The 19,266-nt window shown below is 35.4% G+C and overlaps 1 protein-coding gene across 6 annotated transcripts in view; it reads right to left on the bottom strand.

Moving 5' to 3' along the window:
- The window catches only part of RYR2 (ryanodine receptor 2), a 385,403-nt gene that overhangs the window by 262,921 nt on the left and 103,216 nt on the right, over window positions 1-19,266 (bottom strand). For all 6 annotated transcript variants that reach the window (XM_071432561.1, XM_071432585.1, XM_071432571.1 and 3 more), the window contains exon 3: window positions 6,793-6,897. In XM_071432561.1, coding sequence (XP_071288662.1) covers window positions 6,793-6,897 — 105 coding nt within the window. The remainder of the gene's footprint in view (window positions 1-6,792; window positions 6,898-19,266) is intronic.

The following is a 19,266-nucleotide window of genomic DNA, read 5'->3' as shown; positions in this document are numbered from 1 at the left end:
TTTTCAGTTTGTTCCCTAGGACCACATGGAATCTGAACCAATTCTTGTTTTAATCCTCACTTTTCCATTCTGCTTCAATGGCAGAATTGAATTTGCTAAAGTTCTCCCTGAGTTAGACTGCAACAGTGCCGGAGTGCTCCACTGAGTACTCATTCCACAATCAGATTTTTCCTTCCATAACCAATGTTCTTCTTCAGATGGGCTGGGAGAACACCCAAAAGTATCAAACAGAAGAAGTCTGCTTCCAGCTCTGACCCTGCAGCTCTCTGGAAGACCAGCCCTCAGGAGTTGATATGGGCATGGACAGAGTTACACATCTTCATTACCAGCCACAAGGACAGGATAGAGCTGCCAGGCACAGCTAATCTTCATGGCATGCAGTATTAGAATAGTACAGCTGCTGGGCAAATAAATATTGGGGAAAATGCAGCAAACTGCACACTGAAGTGTTCAGTAGATAATACAGCAACTAAGATCAATTTGCAGGAAACTGAAAAGGGATTTAAACCTACATTTCATTTTGCCTAAAAGTAAATAAATTTCAAGTTTACTAAGGCAACTGAGAGCAAATTTTCCCCCTGTATAATGAAGTCTAGAAAGACAAATCCAAAAAAAAATACTTCAAGTTTTCTCAGAAGTAAAAATACCAAATACAGTATGATTTTCTGAATAAGCACTTAAAATCATTTCAACATAAATTCTAGAGAGTCCTAAGCTCATCTAATCTATTCTAGTACCTAGTTTATCATGTCATTCAAAACAGAAATTGTAACTACTTATACATTCACCTTCCTTCTACAGGTGGCATGCAAAGAAATCCTTACCTATTTCACTACTGCACTCTATTCTAGTAAACAATCAAAAAGCTGACACTTGAAAGGCCACAAAAGCAGCTGAGGGAAATCCACTGGGTTCCATTGAGGATAAGTGAGTTTGGTGTATCTGTCCTGCTGGAGTCATCAAAACACAGTTCCAAAGGAAACACATTACACTCCAAGAGTAGATGATTTTACCAGCAAGCAGTTCATGTAGCATGAAACCTAGCCATTAGCAAAGGAATTGATTGTTCCAAATACTTTGCTGATAAAACTGGGGGGAAAAACCCCAAAAAAACCCCAAAAAACAAAACAAAACAAAAAAAAAAAAAACTAGAGGAGTCTCATATTCCTACATATACCTGAACAAAAAAAAAGCCCATGCATATACCTTGTGTTGGGAGAACAAAGCACAGATCAACAAACAGCAGCTCCAGAAGCTCTCACCAAAATAGATGTCTCTTACTCTACACCCTCCCAATGATATGAGATTTTCCTGTGGATGTATGGTACAGCGGTAGAATCGGAATGGTTTGGCACTCACCAGTCTTCAGGTAGACCAGAGTGAAAAGAATGTTTTACCACTGCTGACAAAAACTAATTACATCTCTGTAAAAGACAATTTATTAATAGAGTTCTCAATCACTCCATTGGGATGGTGCAGTTAAGAGCAATCCCCTGTTTGGGATACAAGGTCTCCCATCCACACACAGATGTACAACACACTGACATGTGAAAGCAAGTCCTGTACACCTGTATTTATATGTCATATATAAATACACACATAGGTATATAGTCTATTCATCAGGTATGGCATGTAAAATATAATCCAAAATCTTCACATTTCAGTGGTATCACTGATTACAATTATCATGAGGTACTATAAAAGACATAACAAGGTGGAAAAAAAAAATATATATTATTATATATATATATATATAATTTATATAATGAAACTGTTTGATATATTTCAGAAAACACAGGCAAACCAAGTGTAACTCAGCATAATAACAAGAATTCTTTTTTCCAGCCAACACAGATGATAGATGATTTTGTGCTTGTCCACTTACAGAAAAATTTCCTTTAAATGCCAAACTAATTTAATTTCCTGTACCTAGTCACTGTGCACAAAACTGGTTTTTATCTCTTTGAAGAAACAAAAGCATTAGAATAGAATGAAAGTTCAAACTAGCCCCTTTTTATATAAATACTGAGGGTAATGGTGTTTGGAATACTCAGATTATCCCATTAGAAAAAAATAATTCATATTTAATCATATGAAAAACCCTCTGAAATACATTTCAAATAATAGTTAATAGCAATGGGCTTTATGAAGATTACTTTACACTTAATTTTATTTTGCACACTGTGTTGGCAAATTTTTATCTTAATACCTTTTTCAGGCAGCATGTTTGCTTGAGAATTATTTAAAAAGAAAAACCTTTCAGACGAAATCTTAATCATTTTTGAACCAACTGAGACTAAGTAAATACCTGGCATTCTTCCATGTCAAATATGTCTGGATACCTTTTCTTCTGGACACCCTTTTCTACTGGGTATACAGGAGCACAAAGGGAAATAATTCTCCTTGTCATAAAATGTGAGACAGGTAACAGCATACAATATACAGGTCTGTTGCTTAACTTTCATGAAAAAGTCATTTAAATCTCAAAACTGAAAGAAGCCACAAAATTATAAATCCATCCCTCACACCTGAAACCTGGCAACTTCCTTCCCATGTCCTTGTGACACCTTTTGTCAGTGAAAAAAAACTGTTCAGAAGTTTTTACCATCAACTTTGATGGTAAAAGCTGATGGTAAAAGAGAAAACTCTGCCTTCCTTTCCTCTTATAGGATACATAAAGTTAGATCCATTTCTCCTACCCAATATCCATCATATCTGAAAGAACTATCTAATCCTGTTTCTAATATTGTTCATATTGTCCAGAAATTGCAGAAGTTGCTGGATTCAAGAGCACTAATGGATAGATGGCCAGGCTTCATTTCTTAAGAAAATTAGGGAAAATTTCCAGGAACTGATTTGATTATGGCATTTAATCACTTTTACTTTAAGAAGAAAGTACTACATGATAGAGGTCTTGAATCTAGGAAAGGAAGATGTCATTTAAATTATTTAAAAATAATAAAAAAATCAAACTATCCAAAAAGATAAAGGAAAAAGAATCCAAAGCAAAACACAGTTCCAAGAAGTTGCAATGACCATTCCTAAATTACTCCAGAAGCAATGGATTCACCTTCTCAGGTGAATCACTCCAACTAATGAGCTTTAGTGAAATACAAGGCACTTGGGTCCAGAGAAGGTTCACTGGAAATAACAACCAGGCTAAGAATAGATGGCCTGAATGCTTTTTATGGTCTTAAATGCTTTATAAAAACATAAGGGCTTTCATTTTTATCTTACATCTGCTTTTCTAATAATAAAAAGTTACACTAAGAAAATGAGCCAAAAATATTACAAAATAATACCTAGGCTGCAGGTTGCCCTTGTTTAGGACTGTGCACCTGTAATTCTGCTTGCCTAACACACCATAGCCCAAACTATGTGATGATACTCCTCATTATACAATTATTTACTATTCCATCTCCACAAGATTCCTCCCTTTTTCCTCATCTATTTCTGGTTTGTTAGTTTTTGGTTTTTTCTTTCTTTCTTGCTGATGAACTGATGAAAGTGGTACATACATGTAGCACTCCACACCCCAGCAAAATATAAAAAAAATACCTGTTTAAAATGAAAAGTGAAAATAATGCTACCTAAGCAAATAAACTAGGTTGTCATTTTATTTTTGAAACCGAAACCATTCAAGCAAGCTATGAATGTCAGTGTTTTAAAAAATTGTCAGAGCTAACCATACTATTTTACAGGGAAATGATGAAACCTCAGAGCACAAAATAACTACTCAGTGCCTAGAAGAAACAGAGCACTTCACACATTCTTTCTTAGGAAATTTCCTTCGTTTTCCACTGTTGCCTTTGATACTAGCATTTATCTGGTTCAGAAGAGTCAAGTAGGTATACTCAGATAGATGGATCACGGATCTCACAAAGTATGGAAATTCTCATTTTGGGACTCTTGCACTAAAAATGTAGGTGTTTATTGCAGAGCAAACCTTGCACCTTTAATGCACACTAATTGAGAAATAGCAGTAAATCCAGTAAGTGCACACAGTTATTCTTTCTTAGGCACAAGAAAGCTGCTTATTGTTCTGACTCAAGTCAGCGTGAGATTTTGTTCATAGTACTCAGCCATTACATTACTGCTAACTTACCTGTTATATAACAAGAACACCTATTATATAAACATATCATTCAAGAGATTACACAACACAAAAGGCAAACCAGCACTCTTATAAGCACAGCATCTTAATGATTTCTAATGCAATGAAAAGTAACTGAGAACTGAAAAGACCTCCTTTTGCAGGATTCTTTCCACTAAAACACTGAGGTCACACTGAAACCAGTTTATAGCAACAATTTCTCAAAAAATTTCTGTACTTTCTTCTACTAAATGAAATGAAGCACTGTTATGTTGATAAAAAGAATTGATGCTTCTCTAGGAAGGTAAGAGTGCTTCAGGCAAGACAAATTACTTCGTATCTTAAAATTTCTTTTAACAGTTGCTTCAAACAGATATGAAGCTGTCTATATAAGTATCTGGCCTATGACTTACAAATATAAATGCAAAGGCAAAATTTATGTATTTTTCATAGAAAGCACATACAGATACCAAATGTCAGTTCTATTAATTTATCAGCAAGTACATAGTCATTCATTTTAGTACCATTTTGGCTTTCAGAGACTTACTAAAAAGAAAAATATAGACATTGAAAACATGACCTTGTGTTCATCTACAAACCATTATTTTCAAGATTGTTGTCCTCTAATATTAGTATATTAATATGCAAGAGACACAAGCAGATTCCTAATGCATTTCTACAGAAGCTGTTGCAGTAGAAATATATTTATGATTTACTGAACACCATCTCTCTCTGTTGGTATAGCTGTAGCTCTGTATCTTCTGCTAGTGTTGGCATTTAATAGGTGCTGAGAGCACAGTAAACTACTTTGTAAATAGCCAAGAGCCACATAATGACCACACTCAGAACTTTGCTTTATCTTTCCTGTGCAGATCTCAGAAGACCTTTGAGTACAGAGCACTGTAAACCAGAGCAGCTGCCATCAGTGTTATTTAGGCAGGGGTGTAAGCGTCCAGAATTCTGACTTTCATGGTTATGCACAGAAAACATCAGCAATTTTTTCCAGAAAATACCAGATTACCACCAAACGTAGTATGAATCATCGGTCAGCATGTCCTACAAAAATCTTTTTCTACTCACATCAAGTGCACAAAATAGTCCAGAACTAGTGCAAATATTCCACCTAAGACCCCCTACAAAGCTCTCTTAAGTCTGCCCTGTTCCCAGCAGAATACCTGAGCTCACATTGTCTAATCATTCTGCAGAAGTTTGTTCATTCTCCAAAGTTCTCCAGGTGTGATCTCTGTATTAAAAGCAAATATTCTCCTAACACATGGCCCCAGCACTCTGCTAAAGACAGTGCAAGAGAAAATCTGCAAGTTGATTTTATGTTTTAAAGAAAAGTTTCAGTACTTCATATTCAAAAATTGAATGCTTTTTCATTCACTGCATTCTACCCTATAGCATTACTTTATCACACATTCCCCTATACTTCCTTTAGTTCATGCCCTGCTCACATCTGTTGGGAATAAAAATAAAGAAAACTGTTGCTCTACTTTACACATGTTGCCATACACAGTTATCACTGTACATCCTGGGGATTGGACTGTGATTTTTGACATTATGCCTTTGTATGTCTGTCCTTTTGATTTTATTTTTTCCCTGTGAATTTGCTTCTCCTGGTTTCAGTATTCACAAAGGGAAGAGGGATTTAGAAGCCTGTATCTGCTTACTCTGGTACCACCTCTTCTCTCAGATATGCTTGTCATTCTCTTGGAGCAAATTGTCACTGCAGAACACCCTCTGGATCATCCATGGGACTGCTCCCAGACTTAATTTCCCAAATACCATTTTCAGTCTAAGTGCCTGGCATTTCATGGGACTGACTACTTTACATTAGTTCGGTTTCTTGAGGCATCCCCATAAATATCAGAGTCACGCTTATCTCCTGCCAGCTTTCTTGACTGATGGACTTATGGTTAACACCTACTTGTCTTTTGCCTGTATAACTCCTATGTTTACAGTCACTCTTCCTCAAAAATTAACAGGATTTGAGCTAGAGCATAGCATTCAGATGAACACTATAAAGTGCATATGGAACACTCAATTACAGCATAACAAATCAAATTAACTGCACTGCAGGGAACAGTAATTACACTACTATGATTTATTTGTAAATAACTATTTGTTAGTCAAAAAATTAATTCCTATTAGAAATAATAATAATAATTCTTATAGGATTTAAGTAATTCCTATATCCTTCATTTTCCAGACTGCTATTTCTTGTCCACCAAGCTCAATAATATTTTATCTTCAGCTTAAAGGTCTGCCACAGCATATTTTAGATCAGGGCATACACATGAATTTGATTATTTCCAGACACAACCAGCGTACATCCAAGTCATTTTAAGACCTTTTGACAGTCTCACCCAATATAGGCAGGAATGCTCAGAAAGTTTATTTGTTCAGAAGAAGTGATCAAGCTTTATATGACACATTATGAGATTTGCCAAATTAAAACACCGTTGTAACTCTATACTGACTCACAGCACATTGAAATTGCGAATTTACAACTCTGGCAAGCTTCAGTGGACACTGCAAGTGCTTTTAATTTCAAAAAAAAACAGACATTCCCATAGCAAAGGAGGAAAATTCAGCACAATCATGCTATAAGCATGTGACAGCCATGAAACCTGTGGTCCCATATGAAAAAAGTACTATTTTGCAAGATAAAGAAAGGTGAATATTTAATGACTTACCCCTTCTGCCTTTTCTTCTGTGTTAGCCAGCATTTCCTGGAGGGCCCGTACTGACAGAGACTGCTCCAGCACAAAGGTGCAGATAGACAAATCAGGTGGAACATTCTAGGCAAAAGAAAACCATGAGATCACATTAGTAACACATTTGCCACACTTTCCAGTGGCTCTATTTTGCCTCACCATCCATGGATCTGAAAGATCTAATACATCTCTGAGGCTATGAAATCCACCCACATAACTGGGCTGCAACAGTTAAGTTTTAGCCAGTAAAGGGAAGCAATGCTCTGCTCAGCGTGTGCAAGCTGATACCTGGGGAATCTCTAAAAAAGAATCTCTAAAAAAGATTTAGGTCCCCTCTAAAAGAGAAAGAAACTCTTAATAAAAGAAGAAACCAACGAATTTCATCAAGTTCAGCAGATGATCGCCATGAATGTCAGGGCTAGTGCACTCCCCCTGTGTGTCTGCAGAGAGGAGGAGAGGGATCTTGCAATTCTCTTTAAAAATCTAATAGTGATTACAGGGGAATAGAGTAGACTCTTCTTGGATGTGGTCCTTGGAAGGAATAGGAGCAGCAATACAAGTTGTACAAAGAAAATCAGAAAAAAAAAACTGGGAGTGGAAAGGCTGCTAGGCAAAGCAATGATGGCTCTGCTTGGACATTAGCACATGGAACATGTGTCCCAGACATTATGCTCAGATTGTGAGGAAAACCAAATTCAGTCTTTAGGCTACTGGTAGTTAGCCAGAGCTCATGATTATCATGAAGGTCAAGATGAATTTTCATAGTAGAAATAGTGGACACCAAGTATCAAGGCCAAGTCAGCAGCTTCAAAGCCTTGCGGGGAACTATACTTCACTACAGGCTGCTCTAACTGGGATAAAACTAAAAAGTCTTACAAAAATTATTAGTTAACTTGACATGCTTGAAATAAATATCATTGAACTATTGAAAAGTTAATTTTCCAGACTATCATAAAAATTCATATAAAATTGAAAGAAGTTTGTAATAGCAATGTCTTAGTTACAAAGTAGCAAAGTAAAATTAGATTTTATGTGGGGATCTTTTCTTCTGTTAATAGAACATGCAACTCCTACGCACCTTTACTTGCCTCCAGAAATTCTTTGGCATCCCTTCTCTATTTTCTTTTCATGTTAGTTGCATATTTTAGTTTAGGAATACTTTTATTGACTGTTGGAATTCAGTTTTTTACACCCTGAATTCTTTTGCTGCTAAATCTGTAAAACTGCACACTTACTCAAACTGTGTACAAAGTGAACAGGCGACTTCCAAGGCCAAACTGTAAAAGTTAGTTGCAAAATCTTTCCCCCCCATACAAAAGTTCGTTTTCTCAGAATACCTCACAATCTTACTAGCTTATTATATTTCTGTTCATCCCTACTAAACACAGCAATTCAGGTCTGTTTAATACATAATAGATATTTCATTATTTTCTAATACCTATATTTCAATGAAATTAATGTAAAATTGTACTTTAAGTTTCAGCCAGATGAAAAGGTTTTAAAAGCATCTTCTGTTGCATGGGTTTTGACTGACTTATGCAATGATACTTTGCCATGAAATATTTTTTCAGCCAACTCCTTCAGAATTAGGTCTCTCATTATTTATCAGTGTTCTTGTTACCATTTTTCTTATGTAGCTAGTCAGACACTACAACAGTCCTTTTAATGGTAAGACTGGGCCAACAAACAACCAATTAGATTGTCTTCAAAACATCCTTGTTATGTAAGTACCATCACAAGCCCTTATGTTACAAAGCAGGAAAGAGAGCACTCAGAGATCTCAGGCTGCAAGGTGCTGCTTCTATTCAGTTAACATAAGGACATTTTTCCAGTCTAGAAAGCCTCACAGCCTAAGAGTGCAGCTCGCCCTCCAGTCTGCCCAGTTAAACTGACAAACAAGAGTACAAACAAAAGAGAAAAGTGTGCTCAGAAATGAGTCAAGGCTAACTTTTCTGCATCTATAACCAAACCAAGTCTCCTTAACAATATTCCCACTGTTGTTGCTGTTATTTAAAGTAGCATTTTTGCTGGCAGAACATGTCTCACACATACAATTTTGGACATATCAAATGTTTTACTATAGAACCTACCCCACAGGTTATATACTCTATAATATCAAAAATCCTGCATCATTCCAAACACTCATCAAACCAACATATCTAGGACACTTTTCCTTCATCCATTTCATTCTCCTTTATGTTCAAGACAGCCATGAGCACTTCCTTTCCTACCCGTTAAGACTAAGGCATCAAGTCCCAAAGAACACTTCTCAGCTATTCTCATTGTAGATGAGTAAGGAACACTTTTTGCTGCTCAGGAGTAAAGAAGGAGAAATGTATGAGATGTTTTGCTTTAATTAAGTGAAAGAAGTACTGTGTTCTTACAGTCTAGCAAAATGTTAGAGACTTTTCTTCATGAGGCAAAAGGGAGAGCACATTATCCCACCTCATCTTCGTTGCATGAATGCCTGGGTACTTGGTGGCCCTCAGAGAGAAATGTTCTTCCCTTAAGAGCTTTGGAAAGATGCACCCACTGATGCTTGCAGGAAGCATGTGATTTAGACCTTCTTCTCTGGCACTTCCTCAGCCAGCTCTGCTCTACTGAAAATCCAACAGGCATGACTGCATCAATCCCAGCACGTACAACAATCAAAGCATGGAAAAACAGGAGACAGATGCAGAACTGCCAATGTACTTAGCTCAGTTACAGCTCTGCTCATCCCTCTACGCTTTATTTCAATACTGATGCTTTTAACGCTATGGATTTAAAGAATGAGGCTTTGGGCCTCAGACACAGACTGAAGTTTCCTCTCTTGAATAGCCCCCTCCAAAGACAGTAATTCCAAGTAATTTTAAAGCTGTCATTTAAATATAACAAAAATTATTCACAAGTGTCTTTTCCATCTCTTCAAAGCATAAAATAAATATGAGGAAAGAAACCAGAGTCTTTGCCAGACCTCTGATTATCTATCTTATTTTCTGTCAAATTATCTCACACACAGACAGAGTATGGCATATGAAAAATAAAGGTATTCTGTGGCAGTCTAACATTCTCTACTGAAAACTATTTTCATGCACAGTACACAGCACATTTTAGACTCAGCCTGGAGAGCAACTGCATATTCTAGAGGCTGCAAGGAAAACTTGCATGAATTTGTTTTCAACATCAGGCTTTTTTGAGGACAGGTGAAATGTGTTGGCAGATATTTCAGTGACTGCTTTGCTAGACTATAAACACACTATTAAATAATTAGTAATTTTAAAGAAAATATTTTGCTACACATCTAACAACCCACAAATGCACTTTTAATAAACATCAAAATTACCAGGTTTTACTAACAGTTAAATGGTAACAATACACCTCTATTTTGATAACAGAATGCAAACTATAACCCCAAACACTGATCAGCTCAAAAGCAGAGGTCTCATCAGATATAAATAACCATATTGGCAATCTTCAACCTTCTTTTCCACCAATTTTCATCATATTTATATTTGCTGCAGTAACTTATTAATTGAAGACATAGAAAATTAATTCATATTCCAAAGAGGAGATTGTTTTGTTCTGTGACACAGCATATAATGGTCTTGGACAATCCAGGGAATCTGTACCACTTCAGTTCATATGACCAGTGGAAAACTCTAATATAATTTATTTTCAGTTCATTTCTGACACATTTGCAAAATCAATCATACTTAAATGGGTTTGACTATAAAATATACTCACTGACTTATAAGATAAATAGTAGTAACTCCAGTTTATCTCAGTATTAATTAAAGCATTACTGATTTGGCTGCCAGCTTATGTTTAGATTTGCCCTCTTATCAATTTTTCTTTTTAGAAAATCTACTCAGTCATAATTACAGCCTAATATGCAAGTAGTTCAATTTTTTTTAAATGTTATTACATAAATAAATAGAAATTGCATATTACATTTCAAAAGGACACGGAGTACCTCTAGGAGAAAAGCAACAGATTATTATTAGCTTTTTCTATTGTTCCTTCATCATGTCTTGTAATATAGCCCAATCAGGAAAATTAGAGAGGTTAAAATAAATGTAACGGTCATCTGGAATTTTTAAGGCATACCCATTACTGAAGTAATTACTGGATTATTTAGAAAACTGGTGAATTCCTTATTCTTCCTGTCATTTAAAACTACATTTGTTGTGGACACTAGTTTTCTGTAGTAATATTTGCATATTAAACTACTCTTTACTCTGTGGGAGGCAGATTTGCAAATTAGATAATCATACCCTTTATTAAAAAGGTGTTTCAAGTAAAGCTTTTAAAATATATTTCAAAATAACCCTAACTGCATTCCAACCCACAGGTGAATCATGGGTACTGGATGTATTAATTATCCTCAGTTTAATTTTCTAGAGAATTTCTATTTACACACTCCAAGGAAAGCAAGAGGCTGAGACACAAAACTCAGTGCTGTTGTCATTACTCTGACAATCACACAGTGCTAACAAGCCACTGGAATGTAGAAGCTGCTCAAATAATACGTTGCATATAATCTTGTGAATGTAAACTGAACTTCTGCCTCTCATAAATATTACTACAAGACTGAAGGATAATAAATTGCATCAGCAAACAGAATTCTGTCTCTCAGAATAGGCAGCTTCACCTCAGCTTTACTTGTCTTCCTAGATATTTGCAAGCTTCTTATTTTTCTAACCGAATTCCCAATTAAATGGACTTGCAGGTATTTTGTTTTTAACTGTATACTGAGAATTCACACAAGAGTGCCTAATCAATCATCTAATTAAGCAGCCTGATGTCAAAAAATGAGATGTGAGTGTTCATAACTCTTTTTAATGCTAGCACATTTACTAGATACCTAACCTCAAGAATCCAAGTAGGAGGACTCAGAAAATTCATTTTAGTACAGAATTTAAGCAAAACATCTGTAGTCCTATTTGTGGGAGTAGTCTGAAAGAAACTGAACCCATTAGCTATTTTCAAGTTACATTTCAATTTATACATCTCTATCTTTCTGGCAGCCCTTTCTATTTAAATGAGATTCTGTCTGGTGACAGTGATGAAATACACTCAATATATAACCAAGGAAAAACTTCTGTTTCTAGGACTCTAGAAGGCCCAGCTTTCCTTGTTTTCAAGCTTGTCATCGAAACATGCGCACAGAACCGAAATATATGGGTCTGACAAACCAAGTCCCGTCAGCCAAACAGAATGAACCATATTCATCAAATCCCAAAGCAGAAAAGACAGAGAATGAATTATGAGCCTTACAGTTTCAGTTCTGCAGAGTGCCAAATAACACTGTCCGCTCCCTAGAACTCCTCCAGGAGCAGTGTCAAGCTTCCATGTGTTTAACATGAGCAGACTGTGAAGGTTGCCTGGACACCTCCTACAGAAAGTTGCTATCAGCTGCTTCTGACAACTTCAGTCTGAAACCATCAGTTTCTGTATGAGGCTTTTATAGGACATTCCATCCCAAGCAATTGTCTCTCTAAAAAGCAGAGAAATTTTCAGCATTCAAAGCTTTTCATGTTACTCTACCTAAAACTTGTAATGTCCTCATGTTTTTGGAAAAGCAGCTTGACAAGGAAGTGGCTTTTTGTCACAAGCACACTTTTCACTTTTTCTAGGAAATACTTCAAAAATCTGGGCATGTTCTACTTCCTGAAAAACAACATTGTCACATAGTGCAAAGTTCTTGTTAACATCTGAAAGCTCAAAAGTGTCCTTTTTGCACAGGAAAACTGTTTCAGCTGTTTCAGGAGATAAAACTTAGAAAATGACAGGAGGATAAAATCAGAACAGGGTCTAGAATTAAAAAATAAAAAAATAAAAAAAAAAAAAAAAAAAGAAAAGGAAGAAGGAGACAAACACAGGGAAAACCAGCTAGTGGTGGAACTGAAGTCAGACACAAATACATTGCAATCATTCTACTTGCAAATCTTAAAATACAAGACAGGTCCATGTCCTCAGTGGTTCTCTTGAATTGTGTTGGTTTCCTATGCCACATGCTGATCTCCTTGTTAATCTGACCTAAACAACTGACTGGTTTAATTTTCTTAAAAATACTCTCTCTGGTCACATATATAAGTTTTACCATCTTGTCCAGATCCCTGAGTACAGAAGTCTCCCATAAGGGAAGCGTTATTTAATAAAACCAGCAGTGGAAGAAACCTTGATACACTGAGCATACTTTCTGTTGACACATCAAACACTCTTCTACAGGAGTTTTTGTATGATTACAGGGAGTTACTAGTTTTTATTCTCTATTAGTTTGCACAGAAGTGAAGACAAAACTCCTTCCCCACTTTCATTTTCAGAGAGTGAAATGTCATCTGCTGGTCACTGTGTAGCAGAGCTCATTGGCAAAGAAAATTGTGTGTGCCTGAAACTTAATCTGTACAAACTTGAAGGCATAGAAGGAAACTGCTACTTGGGGTTTTTCCTTCTCACAATCTTCTTTCAAAATCCCTAAGAAATCTACTTCTACTTAAGATATTCTTACTAAAGTACAATTAGAATATTTTCCTTTATGCTGAAAACAGAGTTTCATCTTACAATTTTTCAGTTTTTGCTCTTTGGAAATAGCTTTGATCCTGAAATCTGTCAAAGGTCTTGAGGCCATTTTATTAACAGAGCAGACTATCTTAATCACTTGGAAGCTGTAATTCCTGGTAAGGTATTTGCTTTCTGTATAGATTAAGGGCTGCATACATTCCATCTTTAAATGGATAAGAGGCTTTTTCCTCTTACCCTCCATCTCTTCCCTCTAGTCTCCTTTCTAACCTAAGGACATCAGTCCCACATATCTACATTACTGAGAGCTGTTTCCTTTTTATCTCCTTTTTGAAAATTTAAAAGTCTTTGCAACAGATAGAAGTGATATTAGGTAAGGAGCCATACAACTACACCCCAGCATTGATGGATAAACTTGGTCAGTCAGCTCAACTCCCATCACAACATTTGCTGCTGTAGCCAGAAGCTTAGATGAACTTAATTAATAGTGTATCACCCTAGTGCAGTGAAAATGTGTTAATTTTTAAGGTAATTAGGAAAATTTCATGCTGATTAATAAAATAAGAAAAGCTCATAGGATCAACAGCACTACAGAGGTCTAGGCACACATCCAAATTAAAAACATGGTTTGTTTATCTTCATATTAATGTTGAAAATTCTATCTTATTATGCTAATCTTACGTGTATAATTCAAAACTTTAATGTTCCCTTTTATTCTTAGAGATTATGTTGTATTTGTAGCTACTGCAATGAATAATGGAAAAATCTAGGATGATTATTATCATGGGAGGGTACTGTTGCTTTAGAACCTGGAAGGAAGCACTCTACCCTTAATTTTTGCAGCATCAGAAAGATGACCTTTATAAAATACTATTTTGTCCCTCTCTGAAAAACATACCAGATAGCCAAAAGGAAAATCTTCCTAATCCCTGACCAGATTTAATATAAGCCAAACACATTACAGCAGTCATATTTCTAAGTAGCAACCCTGTAACCTTTCAGGATCAAACAAATAGGGCAGACATGCACATGTTTTGTGCCTGTAATAAGTGAAACAGCCTGACCTGTGTCAGTGGAAGTTCTTGCCCCTGCATAATAACCAATAGGCCATTATTTGCTGAGATTCTCTTACTGTTAAATTTATCCCATATCTGAAATCTTCACAGTAGAATTTTCACATTTAAAAGTACATCCAAATAACATAAACACTAGTCCTCCCAGAATACAAACTGTTAAGAGCAATTCATCTATGTTGCAGTAAACATGAAAAACTATGTCTAAGAAAAGTAAAATCTGCTTATTTATCTCATAAATTGTTGACTAAAAAACATAAGACATCAAATTTTAACTTTTAAGGATTTTGTTGTAAGTTTCAACTATTATATTTTCCATTGTACGTTGCTGAAATCAGTGGTCAACCTGTGTACCTAAGAAAATCAAATATTGCTCAATGGGGCACTGGGAGTTTATGCTCTGATTCACCTCTGACTTGCCCTTAAATGAAGGAAAGGAGATGCATCATCAGCTCTCTCCTGGGCAAGACAGTTTAAAATTATATTTAAAAAAGTACATCACCTTAGAAGATATATACATCCACCTCTGAAGTGTAAAGCAAATCAATTAGAATCATATATTGAAAGTTTTTTAGTAAAAAAAAAAAATCTATATTTAATAATGAAGTTCTTGCAGTTCAAGAGAGACTCTAGCAGATCATTTGGGCCAGGGACAGAAGGATTTGAAATGTCCTAAAAGCAAAGACTGCCTGCCAGGAAAATTCCTGGGAATTAAGGGCTTATACTGACAAGGTTCCACTGCTGATAAAAAGTGCAATAATACTTTCAGGAATAAATATCTGTTTGGAAAAAAAAAGCTAACCATGCATACTTAGAAACTGTGGCTTATGTATCAATATCTAAGTATATAAAGCCCCTGCTTGCCTGGGCATGGCACTACATCTGAACATCCACTGCATGATATGAAAACAAACACTTGTTTTAGTATACAGCCCTATTAACTACAAAATCAAATAGAACAATTGCAAGAGTAATTGATCCTTAATATTCAAATTTTGTTCTTTCTTGGTCTGGGGTGCCCAAATATTGTTACTAAGCTGTTAAGATAAAACCAACTGCTGCTTTAAATAATTTTTTACTTATCGTTCAGTAACACACAGAACAAACAGCTTCCACAAAGTACTGTCTAGACAGAAATACCCACACGCATTTCCCACCTGCCTCAGAAGTGAATTATGCAAGAAGCAATAAAGCAAGAGGCTTAAAAATTTAGATATGGTAAGGACAGTCTCAAGGACCTAAACAACCTGTGGACTTTTTTTTCCTGCTACACTTGAATACATGTTCAGTGAGGAGTATAATGAGGAGGAGTATAACAAGTTCACAGATTTCACCCCTACATGAGAGTATGGCATTCGTTTAGATCATTGACCAACCTGGAGTTTCCTCCTTTATCACAGACTCAAGATCTTCTTCAAAATTTCACATTCTGACATCAGATAAAAAGATAACTACAGAACTTTGCAGACACCTATTACACACAAGCACATATCATTTTCTAGATGGTTCTAATTTTAATTTGTCAATAACTTAACTTTCAACTACCCAGGGAAAGAGGTTTCACTCCCTTACTCAGGTCCCTGTCTATGCTGGGGTTTAAAATAACCTTTCAATTTTCTGGTATTGGTTTATTTTCTAAAAAACAGACCAAAAAAAATCCACATAATTGTAAGTTCTTCAAAATAACCTATTTTTTTCATTAATTATTCTAAGGAATTCTCCTTTCTATAGACAAAAAAAAAATTTAGTAAGAATTATGTAGACAGTTGTGTGTATCACCTCCATGATAAATTAGACAGAAACATGCAAAACAAAAAGGAATTATTTTGCCAATTTGAGCTAATGAAGACTTGCAGAGTCATTAATCTATGATGCCTTTTTCAAATGTATCAGCCTAAAGAGGCTTAATTTATTGTTAGTGTACTTCGGACCAACCAAATCAAATATCAAATATGGCACTCAAAGCTTATTAAGCTTTATTCTTAAAACAGCTAATCAAACTAGGCATGTTTCTTATTTAAAAATAAGACCTTATTGCAATTTGACTTAATTTCTATTGGCCTTTTTATTTGCTAATACTCAATCAACTTACATACACTAGAAAGAGAAATTCTGTATTGACGGGCTTTCTAATTTATTGAATAATGGGCACTCAAATGGTTTCTTAGAAAGTCAGTTTGTATTTCATATTGCACTGAGCAGAATATTTGTTTGCTTTCTGGGACCTCTGTCCAACCTTCTCATGCAAGTCCTGTGCTAGCCCTGTTTCTTTTTCTCTTGCAGTATTCAAAATGTCACGGATTTGCAATTTTCCTTCATGTAGAAATAGCTTGTCCCTGCTGTTTCCTTTAAAGATCAACACATACCTTGGCTGTTTAAAGCATCTTAAACTATCAAAACTAATTCATCCTACATTATCTAAAGCCATTTGAACAACTCTTGATTTTGATCTGCAGTTCTGTCAATTATTGCCTTATCACCAGCTGTAAACTTTGTACTGTGCAAATATAATTGGTCAATACTAGGAGAAACACCAAGAAAACCTGAAATTCTTACATCCCTGTTATCATTAAAAGACATTTAGATGTGGGATAGAAGCAGAGTTTGAAGTATTAAGGGAAGATTGTATCAGATGTTTGAAATCAGTGACATTAGTTTCCTGATTTTTAATCACATGTAAAAAGTCAGTGCTCACAAAAAGGCAACACTTTTGTGCAAGGTGTCTTCGTAAATATGCCAAGACAAGAGTACAAATACCTGGAAGATGGAATAAACGTCCCACTCCTAAATATATTCTTTATATCCCATAGGGAAGAAAAAGAGAACTTGGAAGGAGTTAAAGCTCCATAATATCCATTAGCATTATTCACATATTCACATTCATCTCTATTATGTACAGGTTTTCAAACAAACAGCAGACATTCAGCAGTTATTCAGAAACAATTAAACACTCAGGAAAAGCGGCCTGAACTGTAACCTTGAGCATTTACACAAAATCTTCAGGAGCATAATAACTTATTTTACCATCTGGCCTGAGTTTTTTTTAATGCAGAATAAAGCAACTGTTCTTTTGTTTGTGAAACCATAAAAAGTTAATCTTGTATTTGTATATGGTAACCCAACAGTCAGCACTAGGAAAGTTACTAAAACAATTTGCATTTGGGTTTCAAACACAGGGTCACAAAGCATACATCTTCAAACTCCAAACTACTTCCACTGGCCGAACTTCCCTCATCCAATTCAGACTATTTATAAACTAAAACTCTTAATTTATTGATGAAAATATTCTTTTTATGATAACAAATTACAGCATTTGTCAGTTGCTACAAAAGCACAAATAATCTTCCTCCTTTTTCATGGGGAAGTAAACAGGAGGTAAAGTCTAAAATCTTGAAAATCACAACCTAAAAAGTTTGTCTCAAAAAGTCTTAAGAAATAAACAAAAAAATATTTTATACTCTTTTTTCCATTTTGTTTGGGATATGATCAATATTAGATACCTCAAACACAGATTTACTCATTAATAGGCCACATTTCTTTGCCCTAATTTCTGAGAGCCCATTGTGCTAAGATTATTCATAAGAGTCTGGTGGACCAAATTTAGACTAACAGTTCTTAAAAATACTGAGTACAAAGTAGCAATACCACGACTTAAAGTGCAAAGACGGTACAAAGCTAATTTGGAACTGCTGTTTTAGACAAACGTTCATCTGAAAAGCTTAAAATAAGCATTTATACTTTTATGTGTTCTTAGCTTGAAACACAGATTTATTAATGTTTTTTCAGGTTTTCAGATGTGTAGCTACATATCAGTCTAATTAAAACTCAAATGACTGCTTTGTAACTACTCTGCATGTACTAATGAAGTACATTTCACTCTAACCCTTCAGAGAAAATATTTAAAATGCTGAGCTCCGGGGGACTTGGCAGAACATGCCAGCTGTGTAACCTTGTGATGTTCAGTTTCCCAGGGTAAGGCAGCAAGCCTGAAGCTTCTGGGGGGAGCTTGCACTGAAAAACCAGCACTCAAACTCCCATCAGACATGAATGTACCCAAATAAGAACTCCTACCTCAAAATATTTTTGATTTCCTCTATATATCACTTATTTATCTTTCAAGGACTTTCTTATTGTATTTTACTACAGTTACTGCATTTGGTGAAGACGAGTAATCTGTTTGTAGTCCTTAACATATAGTCCCAAGATTATTAAAGAGTCACAAGGTTTATATACTATATGGGGAAAAAGACAAACCCAACCATCAGAAGCCATCAACTGTGCACTTGGATGAAGGCACTGCTTTGAACAGACTGTTCAAAATGCAAATAGATAAACCGATCATGCAATGACAGCAACTTTCCTTTTTACTAGGAACTGAGCTAAAAATGTTAGGACTCAGAAAATAAATCACAGCAAACTGGCAGGCTTTTAGAAGCCTGTAGAAACTTACCAAACCAATTACAGGACTGTACACCACATATCTGACTTCATTTGATCACAGTGTTTGTGTTACAGCCATATCTCAGACAAGATTTTTCAGCATCATATCTACTTCTTTTTACATTTTAATCTTTAAGTAATAAGATGCCTAAACAGTTACTGGGATATATAGTTATAAAGGAAAATTGATTTAATGGGATTTTTCAGGTTTTCTTCACTTATTTTAGACCAGAAGTGGAATTCCTACATCTGTTCTACAAAAAAAAAAAAAAAAAACCCACACAAATGAAAACAAACACCACAAAAACAACAAAAAAACCTCCTACACAAACAAAGAAAAAACAGCCAAAACAGCCACATTATATGTGGGTTTGTAAACATTTAGGGTTTGTTTGTTTTTAACATACATTTAGATAATGATGAACGTTGCAAACCA

This window comes from Agelaius tricolor, unplaced genomic scaffold, assembly GCF_023055355.1.
Source record: "Agelaius tricolor isolate 1412-34295 unplaced genomic scaffold, bAgeTri1.0.p SCAF_1, whole genome shotgun sequence".
Classification (NCBI taxonomy): Eukaryota; Metazoa; Chordata; class Aves; order Passeriformes; family Icteridae; genus Agelaius; species Agelaius tricolor.
Note: the sequence above shows the minus strand (reverse complement) of the source record. Positions and strands in the feature narration are given on the sequence as shown.